At 43.4% G+C, this 15,413-nt stretch overlaps 1 protein-coding gene and 1 long non-coding RNA gene across 3 annotated transcripts; one reads left to right on the top strand and one right to left on the bottom strand.

Annotated features, from left to right (window-relative positions):
* Positions 1 to 2,561: 2,561 nt before the first annotated feature.
* LOC123277179 (uncharacterized) lies at positions 2,562 to 15,196 on the bottom strand. 2 transcript variants are annotated; one of them, XR_011494549.1, is made up of 3 exons: positions 14,840 to 15,078; positions 13,466 to 13,651; positions 2,562 to 2,772 (listed from the first exon to the last, which is right to left on the bottom strand). It is a non-coding gene; the product is annotated as an uncharacterized lncRNA (long non-coding RNA). The 2 variants fall into 2 exon arrangements; XR_006513925.2 differs by having other exon boundaries at positions 2,632 to 2,772; positions 15,072 to 15,196.
* OTOR (otoraplin) lies at positions 3,642 to 7,094 on the top strand. Its single transcript, XM_014829689.3, has 4 exons — positions 3,642 to 3,916; positions 4,273 to 4,412; positions 5,331 to 5,441; positions 6,280 to 7,094. The coding sequence occupies exons 1-4, from the start codon at positions 3,802 to 3,804 to the stop codon at positions 6,301 to 6,303; spliced, it is 390 nt and encodes a 129-aa protein (XP_014685175.1). The 5' UTR covers positions 3,642 to 3,801; the 3' UTR covers positions 6,304 to 7,094.
* Positions 15,197 to 15,413: the final 217 nt, after the last annotated feature.

Raw genomic sequence — 15,413 nt, 5'->3', positions numbered from 1 at the left:
CCCAGCATGGAATTTATTCTAGCCTTCCCCGTTTCCTTTTTGTAACTCTCCACGAGTCGCTTTAACCTTAATATATGTGCTTATTTGCTCAAGTCTCCCCGTATGGAACCAAACTCTAGAAAGCAGGGCTTCACAAGGGAGGAAGGGGAAAGAAAAAGGAGCTAAGCTACACTTTGAAGAAGATTTGATCAAATTAGGACCTTCTGACCTTCACTTCTCACCCACCGGTGGGAGTGGGAGTTGCAAGGGGCGTTTGGAGGGAGTGGATGTTGCTATCTATGTAATGCTATGGTTCTCAACTTTGGCTACGTGTTAGAATCATCTGGGAAACATTTTCAAATACCAATGCCTAATCTACACCCCGTGTCATTTAAATCCTAATCTCCATGTGGGAAACCTAGTCATCAGTATTTTTTAAGTTCCCTGGGTAATTTCAATGTGAGTCATGGTTAAGAACTAACAAAGCAGATCTCTCTCTACCTTAATGAAGTAGGTTGTAATGATTAGATCATTCGTTCAAATTGTATTTGTCAAGGGCAGTATATTGATAAATAGAAGATAGTGTAAAATTGGAACCTGTTGTGAGAAGCTCACATCTCCGTTTTAAACTTTACGGCTTAAAGTATTTTTTGTTTAGGTATTTAACATGCGTTTTGTCCCTTGAAAATGTTGCATCCAGCAGAGACCTAGTGAAGAATGTGAAGCCCTGACTAAAGATGTTTGCTTTATGTGATTTGCCCTTGAGCAGTTCTCATACTTTAACATTCTTACGAATCACTTGAGCATCCTGTTAAAACATAGATTCAGATTGAGCAGGTCTTTGTTAGGGTCTGAGTGAATATTTCTACAAAGTGACGCCAAAGTTGCTGGTCTGGGGACCATTCCCTAATAATTTAATGAGTCTTACTTTGGGCGATGTTATGAACATTTTTTTAAGTCTAATAAAACCTGGGGACTTTCCCCTGAAGAAAAAAAGTATAGGTGCGTGTACACACCTAAGCAAACGATTTCAGGGGATCATGCGTTTATTCAATGAATACCTATTTATGAGTGCCAAGTATTTTTCTGGGAGCTAACGATAGAGCGAGGGACAAGCTAGACATGATCCCTGTCTCATGGAGCTTTGATTGTAGTGTTGGGGGGCAAACCACCGCTAAGTAAATAAGGCATGTCAGACAGCGATACATGCTTTAGGACGGTGTGCCACCATCAAGTGATGGGTGGATTGGGTTGGAGGAGTGCAGGGAGTGGCCCTGTTAAACTCGTGTGTCCATGGAAGCATCTTGGCCAGAGACCTGGATACCGGTGCCTGGAGTAAAGCATCCCAGGGAAGTCAGCGCAGTGGCCTGAATTAGAAATGAGGTTAGCGCTTTCAAAAGTCAGAGAACAGCTGGTATGTTAGGAAGAGAGCAAGTGACAGGAGGTGACTTTAGAGGAGCAGGGAGGCCAGATTATACAGGGCCTCGTGGGTCATGGCGAAGGGGGTGCTTCCCCCCACCTGCTTGCCCAAGCCTAGTTTTCGACCCGAAGGGATTCTCGGCCTCCATTTTAAGAACTACAGACTGAGAAACTGATTTAGGAACTGAAAAAAAAAAATGTCTTTTGGGGATTAAAGCCTCAGAAAATACACCTGAAAATCGAGGAAGGAGGTAAGTAAACTGGGGACAGAACCCTATTCTGGACTCCTAGTATCTGCAGTGTCTTGAGCATAGCAGTCAGGCACAGCTGCTTGTTGAACTACTGCAAATTTAAATTCCTATTTGCAAGCAAAATTTTTCAAAGAGGCCTCTAGTTCCATTCCGTGGCTCCCCATGGCAGAAGGCTAGGACATCCCAGGTCTGCCCAGGACGCGCTCAGGAGGCTTGACATCACTTATCTTTGCTTCTCCACCTTCGAGTGGCCAATAATGGCTTCGTGTTGGCATCAGCCTCTCTTTGCTGTGTTGTTGGGAGCGCTCAGATGTGGCTCTAGTCAACGTTTCACCCTGCTCTCGGGGAGCTGTAGCGGCGTGGCAATCTCAGTTTGTGCGGTCCCCGTTTCTTAAAGTGCCTCTTAAGTGGTAACTGTCTTTTAACTCTCCTGTGCTGGGGGCTGACGTGAGACTAACAGTCTGTAAAACAGCTGCCCGAGCAGGATTAAGAAGATTTAATCAACGCTTTAGTTTTCCCAGAGATCCTCTTAGGCCCCTAGATTATAGGAAGGAAAAATGCCCTGGCATTCTGCTTCCAAAGATGATTTCTAACTCATTCTTTCCTTGAAGCGAAGCAGGAAATAAAGGACTTAAACTCCCAATTCTGTTTTGACAGTGGATGAATGGAAACAGCACCGGAGCGCAATCCTGCTGCGGAACCTTCGGATGGGGTGGTTAGGACAGGCGGCCCTGGCCTTAGCTGGGCTTCAGTTTCCTCATCTATAATGGAGATACTGAATTAAACAAGCTTCCAAATCAGGGCCAACTGTATAAAAGATCCTTCCCTGAAAATAACACATACCCCCCAACCCTGCCCCCACCCAAGCAATAAAGCTTTATTATATACACATGCACGCAAACACATGGCCAAAACAATCAAACTTTTTTATTACACTGTAAGTATATTTTGCTTTCCCAGTCTATCCCTTGAAAAATAGTTTTGTACAGAAATACTTTGTAAGTTCAATTCTTGTCCTTCATTTTCTGAGATGACCACATTAAGGGGAAGGAAGAAGGAGGGTCTGCTCCGAAACCTCATCGTCAACCACGTTGGACAGGGCATCCCGACTCAGGCCTCAATTCTGGAAATAACCAGAGGGGGCACCTTATGAGAGAGGTGACAGCCCCAAACGCCCTATAACAAGCAGCAACCCATTGTCCGTCTTTCCTAATAGAAATTAAACCCTTGGGACGTGTTTTTATTCACGGTTGTCTCTCTGGTGCCTAGAACAGTGCCTGGCACACAGTAGGTGCTCACTGAATACCTGTTGAGTAGGTGGAACCAGGTATTAGTGCTTTGACTTGGTGACTTCTAGCAGGGCCTTCTTTCCATGGGAAAGATGCCTGAAGTAGGCAATGTGGGGTGGGGGGTAACACACACCTCTAACTTTACTCCCTTCTCTACGATCCGTGATCCATGAGCATTTGAGACTGAATTTCAAGTCTCAGAGAGAGAAGGTGGAAAGAAGATTGTTCTATTTTTCCCAACCCACTCATCCCTCCCTTCCCTATTAGTAGGGTCCGGTTGTGACAACAACTAGTGTGTTACAATCCATGTCCACCCCAAGACAGACATGACTTGTAAGAATCCTATCATGAATGATTCGTAAACTTAAGCATCCTTTATTTATCTATTATATAAATCCTAATGTTTATTAATTGGATTTGTTTAAATAAAAATTATTTGTACTAAATATATAATCTCACATATTCAACAGATTCCTACAGTTAACACATCTTTGCTTGTAAGTTGAAGGAAAATGAGAGTTGAACGAAAAAAGTCTTAAAAAGTGATTTAAAATTCTCATAGTTCCTTCAGCGATATCCTGCTGGTGCGATAAAGCACAGTGAAAGTGGTTTTAACAACAGTGGACCGTTTTGGATATCATCTGGATATAAAAAAGACATAGAGTTCAAGTCTCTTTGGAAAATCAGATGCCAAATAGCCCCTGGAGCCCAGGAGCTGTTATGAAAGCAGAGGAACGGTAGACACCCTCCCATTGGCCAGGGAGATTTAGCCAGATGTCTGGCTTTCACATAAAAGACAGGAACCACTGAAGTCAGTTTCTACTTCCACCCAAACGGCGACAGCAAAACAGCAAAAAAAGAAGATGGCAAGACTCTTGTCACTTTTCTTCCCAGGTCTTGTGGCCATATGTGCCGTGCATGGAATATTCATGGACAGACTTGCTTCCAAGAAGCTCTGTGCAGATGACGAGTGTGTCTGTAAGGACCTCTTTATGCCTTTCATTATCTTTCTATTATAGAATTGAAAAAATATTCACTAACAGCATAAAATCTAACTGTACTTTGAAATGACTCTTCCCTAATATGCATATGATTGGCATTGCTTCTCCTGGTCTGTGCTTCTGGTGTCTTACTGTGGAGAGTTCACTTGCTAAGACCCTGTTGGATGCAGCTTTAATACCTTGGCTATCTTGCTCTTCTTGAGTTGAACACGAGCTGTAACCTGGGAGGGCTTCGTTGCTCTGATTTCCTAGTTTTCTGATATGCTCTGCCTTTTTACTGTTATAAAATCCGGGAGCCTAAAATGTAGTCATTTCAATGTTTTTTTCTTCCAGATACTATTTCTCTGGCCAGAGCTCAAGAAGATTACAATGCCCCAGACTGTAGATTTATTAACGTTAAAAAAGGGCAGCAGATCTATGTTTACTCAAAGCTGGTAAAAGAAAATGAAGCTGGAGAATTTTGGGCTGGCAGTGTAAGACGAGATTATTAAAAATATGCCCACATCTTGACATATGTTGCTCTTAATTTTTCCTCTATTAACTGTCTTCAATGCATCTTAACGTTTAGACTAGCTGTTAAGAACAGTGTAGAGGTTATAGATGTAAATGCAAAAATTCATGTGTGTTTGCTTTTATTGCATTTTAAAGAAACAAAAGATAATTTCATAACATAACCAAATGTAGGTTTATGCGATGTTTTGGCAAGAAAAACATATCAAACACATAGAGGCTTGAACATCCCAAAGCGTTTGAATCTTATTCAAAAATGTTTGAGCAGATTTGCCAAGTAAAAGTCATATGTGTTGGCAGTCAGTCTATGTTTCAATATTTTTAAAGAAACTTTAGCATCCTTTTTAATTCCAAAGACTCTGCTTTCTTCAGTAAAAACATGCAGGAGTGGCCCCTGGGGAGGGATGAAACAGGATTAATTTACTGTCCTCAGCTGCAGCCCCACAGATAGATTTTCAAGTAATGAAGAATTAAATCTTAAATTCAATCAAGTATCTGTTTATTTGAATTTTTCAAAACTGAGAAATATGAGTCCTTTAAAATAAAAATATCTATTTACTTTTTCAAAAACTTTACTGAGTTTATTTACTTACGGCTTCCAAAAAGACTTCAGGAAGCTCACAGGACTGCATAAAACAAAAGAATGCTAAAGTAGTGTCACCAGCAAGACCGAGCCACCAAAGAATAGATGGACAATTTCTGTGGGTTAACCTCGTTGCTACAGGTAAACTACAAATTTGGCTCTGAGCCTGCTGTAATCCAGAGTGAAAATCGAGGCATTGGTAGTTATGTAACTTGCATTAATAGCAAACAGGATGTCTGAGGATTTCTAGAAGACTCATGTCAGCCTTCCCCTGACTGTTACGCTTCTGGGCACTCAGGTTTATGGTGATCGCCATGAGGATGAGATGGGAACCGTGGGTTACTTCCCCAGTAACTTGGTTGAGGAGCAACATGTGTACCAGGAAGCCACCAAGGAAGTCCCCACCACGGTAAGCATCCTAGATGTGGCCAGAGAAGGACGCAGATCTTGGGGTAATGTAGGCTGGGGTTATAAATGCGTCATGTGACTTACCAGATGTATCAAGCAAAGCCCCCCAACTTCCAGTGGTGACGTGTCTGAGATAGTGAGGTTTCAGGGAGCATTATACCTACTAACAAAGGTTGAAAGATTAGTGCTCCACTAGTCAATTTTTGGTTTGGATGCAAGTTATCCTGGAAAGGAGTCCATGTCACAAAGAAAGAAATCAAAATAGTATTAGCTGACTCTTACTGATGGTTATACTTATTTGCTAAAAGACTTGGGCTGAGAAAAAAAATTAATGCCTATATTTAACAAAATCAAAACATTCTGGAAAAATCTTTGAATGCCTTACTTTTGTGGTAGATAGACTCTACTTATGTATGAAAAAAATTATACTCTTTTTAAAGCCCTGGGGTCTCACAAACCCAGGACAGAAATAAAAAGATCCCTTTTGAGCTACTTGGCAAGGTGGTTGTTCTAAAGCGATTCTCCTGGAGCTAATTGCTGTAAGAAATAATTCAAAACATTGCCCAGCCTACACAAACGGGACTCGCTTGTCATTGCTTCTTAGTGTTGAGCTTGAATGTGCCAAATAACCATAAATTAAAAGGGTATTTGAGAACCTTCATTTTCAGTAGTTTTTGACTGAAGGTGATAATTATGTCATACGCTTTGGGGTTCAATCTTTACTTCTTTTAAATCCAAATTTCCCTTTGATCACAGATGATTTTAGATAAAGAACCTGCATCTGTTTTCTGGCCCTGCTTGCTCAGTTCAATCTTTTTTTTGTTTTTGTTTTTTTCTAGGATATTGACTTCTTCTGCGAGTAAGAAATTAGACAAATCTGGAGATAGAAAGGAAACACCAAAAATAAAGGAAAAATGAAAATAACCAAAAAATATATGTCCCTAATTTCTGACTTTTGTTTCCAAGATTTGTTACCTCACAGGAGGGCTGGGCCTTGGGGCCGGAGGTGGCAGATAAAGGAGGGTATTCAACTCAGTCTCGTTTTTTGCGGGCCTGGTCTTCGCACCAGCTGGGTGGGGTGATGTTTGGCTCAAGTGGGCAAATTGAAAGCAGAGAATTATTTTTCAATTATTTTTCAGCCTAGAGAATCTTCTCTTACACAGGGATGCATAGCGAAGATGGTTTATTTGTAGCTATTTCTAAATAGTAATTCTTTCCAGCTCTTTGGCTCCCTGTATAAACTTGGTAGGTCACAGGTCTTCCCTTTGGACATGATATTTTCTACTTAATTTGTCTCTCTGGCTAATTGGAGTGTTATAATGTACCTGAAGGGGTTTTATCATAAACGAATACTCTAAGATTGTTACTTTTAATATTTGACGTCTTTGGGGTGTGAAGCTGGAGGGGCTGGGGGAGAAAAAGCTGTCATTTCAGACAAATTATTTCTCACAAATTATTTCAATTGAGTAATTTTACCTTATAAATGATCAATTTACCTCTCTCCAAATTTTAAATAAGTATGTGTGTCTGTAGTGGTGGTGGAGAAATTCACGAAATATTTTTAATGAAAGAGTTTCCCCTTAACATGTGCTGTCACTGGATGTTAGGCAAGCTTCAAATCAAAAGACACAGGAAATAAAAATGTCTGTGGGTTATTTTCTGTACTTCTATTTCAACTTTGAATTTCCTCTTCCTGTGTAAATCCCCCAGTCAAGGATGATGCGTCAAGAATCTGGTGAGGGGATGCAGATTTGGTGGTCCCAATGGATCCACACATTTTTCTATATTTAACTGGAAATCTGCTTTGATTGTGTACTGCTAAAGTAATTCTTTTGATGTAGATATGAGTTTTTGTTTACGTGCAATTAAAAGGCCCGTACTATTCTCAAAAAAAATTCATAATTTCTGAGTTAAAAAAATTTTTTAAACATTTTTCACTTTGGGGTATAGAAAGTCTGTGGGAGGGGCCTTGGGAATAGGGTTTGTTCTGCAGTTTTCTGTGGTCTGGTCATCCCACAAGCATGAAGAGGAGGTCATGAAGGACAAGCTGAAGACTTGGACCACAGGGTCATTTTTCAGCTGTGTCCACTGTGACTGGGGGAATATGTTTTTGCCAAAAGTCTTATGGAGATTATTCAAATAAAGTGGTACCAAAAAAAAGCCCCGAAACCCAAACCCAAACCCACTAGCTTATTTGTTTCTATCTTGGGAGGCGGGGGAGTACTAACTTTAAATGCCATCCAGGTCTTGGAATGCAAAATGCCATCCCTGGACCAGCCCCAGAGTGGGCCTCACCTGGGAGCTGGTTAGAATGAGGAATCTCGGGGCCCACTGCAGACCTGCTGAACCAAAATCTGCATTTTAACAGGACCCTCAGTTGATTCGCGTACACATTGTAGGTGAGTAAAAGCTTCTTTCTACCCTTTTAGGTTCCGTGGCTGGACCTAAGAATTAAATGGACATGAGGCAGATTAATGGGAAAAGAGCAAAAATTTTACTTAATATCTTTATATGAATGTGAGTCTTCAAAAGGAAAATGAAGTCCTGAAGAAGCCATTCGGCCCAAAAGCTTATTCTGTACACAATTTTAAACAAAAAACAATAAATTGTGGGGATGTGACAAGACAAAAGGGCTTGGGCCCGGGACAGTAAATTGTGGGACAGTCACTAGGAAATATGTGTGGGAAACTAATGGAAGGTGAGGGTTATTTCAGTAGGTTTGTCCTCACAGGTCCATTTCAGCATCAACGCTCGGTCCCTGGCGATGCGAGTGTTCTTCTCTTCCCGGCACAGAAAGGGCACCCTACTCAGGGGAATTTTTATGACCTGCTTTTAGGTAGAAAGGGGGAGGTCAGAGGACCCTCCTCCCTCTGCTGCTTCTTAAGTGCCTTCAGCTCAAAACAATCCATAGGCCAAAGTGGCATCTTGTGAGGTTTGTTCTGAACCCCTTCAACGTTAGAGACTGAGAAACACTGATTTTAGTTCCCTCCTCTCAACTTACACATAAAGAAACAAATAAAAAACCTAGAGAAGCTGAGAGTTGAAGCAACTCCCCCAAGACTAAGCCTTTGATGTTCCTAACCCAGCACTCCCCGGCATCACAGGCACGTCTTGGTAGTCTACTGCTCTCTACCCAGAGAAGAGGGGGTAAGTGCTGAGGGTTTGGGGGGCAATGGGGCCTCTGGGACCCATTTCCACTTGGGGAATCTTTCTTCCTTCCTTCCCACTAAGAGCAAGGACATCTTAACACCTCTACGAGCTTGTCAACCACTGACATTGTTGGTTCGCAAGCTGGTGAGTTCCCCAGGTGAAATCTGAAGCTGGGCCCTGTACATGGAGGGCAAGGGGAGACCGAAGAAAGAGGCAGGCCATTCCAGATTGCCAGGTGGCAGTTTTAATAAGCAAGGCCACTTATTTATGAGGCTTGTCTGGGGGGCCACAAGACAAGTAGATCTCTGCACCTGCCCACCAGATTCTTAAAACTACACAGAGGCCTTACCAGGGTCCAGTCACCTCTCCAGTCCAGATGGCTCAGCACCTCACTCTCTCAAGGCTGTGTCCTTGAAATGGCTGCTAGTGTGGGAATAGTGGGCGGAACATACATTCCAAGGACAGGGGAGGAGGTAAGGAGGCTTTGCTTGACCAGCTTCAGCTTGCAGGTCAACCACGGCCATGTCCTCTCAATGATCTCCTCCAAAAGACCTTAAAAAAAATCTAGGCCTAGGGATCCTTGAGGGAATTCTAGCTTCTAGGTTTCCTTGATATCTCCAAGCTGATGGATGCTTGTTTATAGATACACACACACACACACACACACACACACACATAGTTTTAAAATTTTACTATGTAGCTTGTACTGTCTTCCTGTGGGAGGGAACTAAGAAATTTGATTTGCCATCCCTGACCTCACAGAACATTGTCGACGAAAACAATCCATAACCAATCTATAAATGAAAATTTGGGTGAGTTTATTCCGAGCTGAAATCTGAGGACCATGGCCCGGGGCCTTTCTTCCCAAAGGAAGAAAGGGCACCAAAGAAGTGAGGTATATAGAGTGGTTATATGCCCCGAAATAGGACGTTTCACATAGGATTGAAATGTCCCTCCCACAATAGTCACAAGATTGCCCTGTCAGCACAGCACTTGATGGACACAGCACGTGGTGGGTCTGCTCTCTCAGAGGGCGTAGCAAGAGGCAAGCCTATTGTCTCGAGCTGGGTGGTCACAGGTGAGCACAGCAATCAGTTTCTAGCCTGAGGAAGGATGCTTAATCCTTAAGGAGATGCCAACGTTGGGAGGGGGAGGGAAGTTGCGCCTTTATTTCAAGGGCCTTTGCTCTTGCCATAGGGAATATCTAAAGCAGATATACAATGCATGCTCAACAGCCACGGTCAGGCCCTTTTGGAAAGACAAGGTCAGGCCGAATTAGGTTTATACCAAATGGCTTCCTCATATTCTCCGATATATCCTATTGCTTGCCATTTTTATTTGTCAACATGGAGAATAAGACTTCCACTGTTACTGAAACCAATGTGGGTTCCCTCCTGGCGAGTTAAATCAGAGTCTCCTCCAGAAGTAGTTGTCTCACAAAGTAAGCAGTATTTGCAGCAAATAGGAGCCCATGAGGAATCATTTCCAGAGTCAGGGTGTCCCCGAACAAAGGGAAGCAGGGACCATTTCGGATGGGGAATGAATATTCAAAAGGGAGAGTGGGGTATTCGCTCGCACAGGCTCAGTTAGAAAACATGTTTCCACATACACTGCAGGTTATGGCAATAAGACCTAAGCTCCTTCTGGAGAGATCTTAGCATTAAAATAAGGCAAAAGTCATAGGTGTAGCTCTTGAGGTGAGGGCTGGTCTGGTTCAGGCTGGTTGGTGATTGCATCTCCTCAACATAACAAAAGGGAAAAAAAGTTTGGAAAAACAGTTAAACGCTTCCAAACCCACCCTTGAGTTCCTCAGTGCAACCAGTCAGTGACACCACTTCTGGATGAATAAGGAAACAATGCTGGGGAGTGGATATGGGGAGCACAGGCAAGCAGGTTTCATGAGCCAACTTAGGGCAAGTGGTAGATGTTACCTAGAGCAGAGCTGTTCAGCGTGGCTACCAGCGCAGGAAAAGAAAAGTACAGAAACTGGTCAAAGGTGAGAAGAGTCGGTATGGTAGATGCTGACGCAACAAAATGAAATCTTGTTTAAGGGCAGTGTAGAATTGGTGGCTCAGAAGAGTTGGATGATGAGGACAGAGCCCAGGGCACCATGGAGTAATGTGAGTTGTATGTGTCCTATCTCTGCATGCTTGAATAAGGTTATGACGCTGCTGGACTTCAGTTTTCTCGACTATAAATGGAACTAATAACATCTTGCTTGCTGGTTGTTGCAGGAGTTAACTGCAATGTGTGTACGGGTCTGGACATAGTAGGACCCCTAAGTGGCAGGCACTATTACCTGATCCAAGAGGGCTGGATGGAGAATGGCCTCCCCTGGAGGAGTTGTGTTTTAACCTGCCAGATGCTTCACTGGTGAGAACTTGCACTTACCCTTTCAGACCATCTCGGATTTCTAAATCAAAGATTTTTGTAACACTTTCCAGACTGCATACTTTTTCTAGTTTCATTAAAAAAAAATCACCTGAAGTTATCTGAAATAGTCCCAAGTCATTCCACTAGCAATTTGGTGACGTAGCATGGAGTGTATAATTTTGATTTGAAGCCCCAGTTCTGGCCATAGTCCTTCATCAGCACCAACATGTGAGGGTCATCCATACCTCAGTGAGGAATACCACACCTTATAAAGATCAACGCATTAGAGTCGATATATAATTTGCTTATCTCTAAGACCTACAGCGAGGTGGGTGTCAGCATGTAAACTAATCATCTTTAGGCTCAACAAAGTCGAGTTGTCTTATTTGTCTATAGCCTCGTAGCAAAGGTGTAACCAATAACACCTCTTGGGAAGCCAACCCCAAAAGGAGAGCATCCCACCAGAGTGTAAGCCCCTTGGGTTCCCACAGCTTACTGGCCCTGGCTATGACCTCAGGGGGGTGTGTGTCCCTCCACTCTCCTGCTGCTGGAAGTTCACGTCTCTGGCCGGACATTTTGACCCGCACTCTGATCAGAGCCTTATACAAGGGCCAAAGCACATGACAGCCCAGGTGACCACCGAAGAAGAGAGAACACCTCCATGGACCACAACAGGTACCCACCTGGAGAATGAGGTCCTGTGGCTTCCACTCCTTCTCTAAAAGAGTATGCATGGGTGCGGAATGCATACTAATGGGAAGTTTATTCTGGATTGACTACTAGAGTATATGACTTTATATTGGACACAACTGTGTTGTGTTAAATAATCCTATAATAAATACAAGTAATTAGAATAGGCTACATCTGATTGGTTCTCCCAAATTATGTCAAAGCCAGTGGAAAACCTGTAATATGAACTCCCCCACATCTTGAGGAATAATGGCTCAGACTTCTGTTGTTTGCGTGACTATGTTCATGTCATTTAATCTCTTGCTTCCCAATTCACTCATCTACACATGGGAATAATAATGCCTTTGAGATTAATAACAACTAACTTTGGGGGTAATTATGAGGATTAAATTAAATGAGACATCGTATGTAAAATCACCAAGCACAGTGCACAGTAATTGTGTAAATAATGGTAGTAAAATTAACTTCAAAATGCGAGGCTTTTAAAACATTTTGGAAACCTTTGAAGAACTACAGTTCTTTTTTTAAGTGAATCAAAAGTCTATCTTGAGAATCTTTTCAGAACACTTTTGTTTTCCTCCACAGCATTTTCGAAGTTGTTTGCAAGGCATACTGCAAATGCTTAGCACAAAGATGCAGACACACACATGCAGGCACACACACACACACACACTCACACACACGAGTTGGGCAAATGTTTTACTCAATGTCTGGGATGGCGCATCTTCCCTGGCTTCATTATCAGGGAAACGTCTTTGGTGCTCTGTCAAAGAGACATCTAAAACCACCTGGGTAAAAGAGAGAGCGCCAGGGAGATATTATAAGCCCCAGTGGTCTCCTACTTTAAGTCCTTCCCTCCTGCACTCTCCTGCGTCCTCAAAGAATATCACAAATGGCAGGAGGCCGTTGGCCTCTCCCTGCCAGCGGACACACAGCCGATAGCGACTTCACTTGATTTCAGCTGCTCCTTCGAGTGCTCACAATTGTGACATGTCCTTGACTGAGACATAGGTGGCCAAGGGTCTTTTTGAGTAAAACCCTTGTAGTCCTGCAGAAACTATTAACGTTGACCTAATTAACGAGCCTACAAATCTGTAGGACATCTCATTTCCAGAGCATAGTCTTTTCAATTCACTTTCCTGGCTACTTCCCATGAATGAATATTCAGCAAATGGCAAGAAAGGGCAGTTGAAGGCAGGGCTCTGATTATCTGCTAAAAGCACTGAGAGCTCATCCCGGCACATTACGTGGCATATTCCTGCTGTCCTAGCATTCTTTTTGTTAAAAGTCATACCTCTTGTTGAAGGGGCAAGTGGTTGGGAATGGTACTTTTGGTTTCTGCAAACCTGTAAGAGGTAAATGAGAATCCCCATCAGGTGTTAAGATTAGAAAGCTAGCCTTTAATTTCTGACCATGAATTCCTCAGACCTTTCCTACCCAGGCCTAGCAAGGGTTTGTCAGACTTGCTATGTGAAATGGCAAAGTGAAATGGAATAAGTAAAGCATTTATAAGAATGATCAGGCCTCAAGTTGACATTTACCAGAACATCTAAGTTATTGGGGTCCACACCTCTCCTCCCTGCTCCAACTGCTTTTGTGAAGACAAAAAATATTTTGTTTGTGCAAAAAATATTTGAGTCACAGTTGACTTAGTTCATTGTTCGCAGTGTGACCAAATTCAGCTGCAGTCCTTGTGCAGTGAAGTTTTAGGAAACTCTAGCATATTTCATACGCTTAGAAGAAAGCTAAGTAGAAGGTGTCAGTGCCTTTGGCATCACCCTTTCCTGACCCCTGATAAAGGTGGGCACTTACTGTTTCTCGTGTTATTGGCTGAGGAGGTGCTTGTGCCCTTGTGGACCTGGTTCAATATAGGCTCATTCATGTAGTATTTAAACAAATCTCTGGAGGGAGTGGGTGTTTCAGCTCCAAGTGGAGAGAAGAAATGGAAGCGAACACTGGGAAGAACATCTCATTTCTTCAACAACCAGCCTCATCCGCCTGAAATGGTGAAAAAAAGAAGAGTAAAAGAAATTACACAGCTAATACTGTTCTGTGTTCTACCCTGAAACACAATTTTCATGACTTAAGGGCCTTCCCATGCTAAGATGTCCTCTTGGCTGCGTCGCCTACAAGTTCCACGGTGTATCGGTAATTTAATCAGGAAAATCACATATTGATCCACAGGCTTTATATAATCTACCCTCTAACCCATTATTAACGGAGACAGAGAATGCTCCCCAAACCATGATTTCAGTATTTTTCTAAATGGAAATGACTTTTCTGTCACACGTGAGCAATTGTTTTAATCATTTTTCTCAAGTGAACACTACGCTAAAGTCAGTGTGCTTGGGGGGTAAAAAATGAGCTGGTGCTACCAATCTCTCCCCACCTTTCCCACCTCCCATCTCTTCTTACCCGCCCTCACCCGCCTCCTATTTGCTTCAGCACATGAATGTATTCTGGCCAAATGAACCAGTTGGGAATGTTAATTTGTCTGAGCAATCCTATGTCAAGCTGGAAAAAAAAAAAAAAAGGCTATGCCAGCTTTTAGATTTCTACAAACCACAGCAGAAAGCCTGGGTCATAGTCCCGGGGGGCCCACTCGCCGCCTCCTGGACTCTCATCACTCAGGGTTTGTCAGTTTTCCTCCTGCTCCTTCTCCTCTCCTCTGCTCCTTGTGACTCCAAAATGATTTTGGGGTCTTTTTTTCTGCTTCCATATCTTTCCCCAAGCCTTAAGGTACTGCTATTAACGCCACCACAAATGGATTAGCAGGCATAGCCTGAGCCTTGCCTCCCAAGGATGGTAAGCAGACACACAGGTTCCCAGGAACCAGCTTCAGCCAGGCTCAGAGGGACCAGAGCCAGACTCACAATGCTGCTCTGTCCTGCAGGAAAGGGCAGAGGGGTGCTGGGCCACTCTAGGTGATACATGTTCCCAAATCCCACTGTTGCCTGAAGCAGACAGAAGAAAGGAACAGACGTTTCTAGGGCACGAACAGTAAACCAGTGTCTTTGATGACGTCCCCCCCAAACAGACCATGAGATGAGGATTTACGTACAGTGATTTATGGACGAATGACTCCCAGGAGAACCAGGTAAGGGAGAGAGGGCAGCAGGACAGGAAGGGGAGGGAGCCCGAGAAGGGTGCAACCTCAGGCAAGGCCCTACAGTGGCTGGCTCCTACCTGATCCCACCGGGCCTCGAAGTGCGGTAAATTACACCTCAGGGTCTGCCCGGACTGAGGCAAGGAAGCTGAGCTTTCTTCTGGCCTGTTGGTCATTGATTAAGCGTTGTGGTGGGAGAGCATCATCTCCAGACAGACCTGGCTCTCTCTGCGTGTGGGCAAAGTGGACTCAAGGAGGCTGTAGGTGCTGGGATGCATGACAATGTTAGAGGCATTTGCTGGGAGCACTGACCTTATCTGCTATATCCCAACTCTGCACAAGGTGCTTTTCATTTCATTCCATCCTTACAGCAGTCTGTGAGCATGCGCGAGTGATGGCTAATCTGGTTTCAGATTTCCTCCTTGATCTGCTTCCACAGACCCTGAAACTGTCAGATGCGTGAGCTGTAGTGAAAAGCTTTGGTTGGACTCGGGTGACATCCAGTGGTGAACTTTGGATGTGGCACACAGAGAGAAATTTCCCTACTTGAGTCAGGAACCCGGGGTGAGCATCCTTCGTCCTTCATGGCCTTTAGAATCATCAATATCAGGACGGCCTCCTGGGGTGGACTCTGAATACTCCACCCCTCCCCAA

The sequence above is a fragment of the Equus asinus genome, chromosome 15, assembly GCF_041296235.1.
Source record: "Equus asinus isolate D_3611 breed Donkey chromosome 15, EquAss-T2T_v2, whole genome shotgun sequence".
NCBI classification, from domain to species: Eukaryota; Metazoa; Chordata; class Mammalia; order Perissodactyla; family Equidae; genus Equus; species Equus asinus.
The sequence above is the reverse complement of the archived record's forward strand: the minus strand, read 5'-3'. Positions and strand labels throughout refer to the sequence as shown.

Coding starts and splice junctions, on each gene's coding strand:
- OTOR (XM_014829689.3), top strand. CDS start 3,802: ATGGCAAGACTCTTGTCACTTTTCTTCCCAGGTCTTGTGGCCATATGT. Junction 3,917..4,272: donor TGCAGATGACGAGTGTGTCT/GTAAGGACCTCT, acceptor TTTTTCTTCCAG/ATACTATTTCTCTGGCCAGA. Junction 5,442..6,279: donor CCAAGGAAGTCCCCACCACG/GTAAGCATCCTA, acceptor GTTTTTTTCTAG/GATATTGACTTCTTCTGCGA.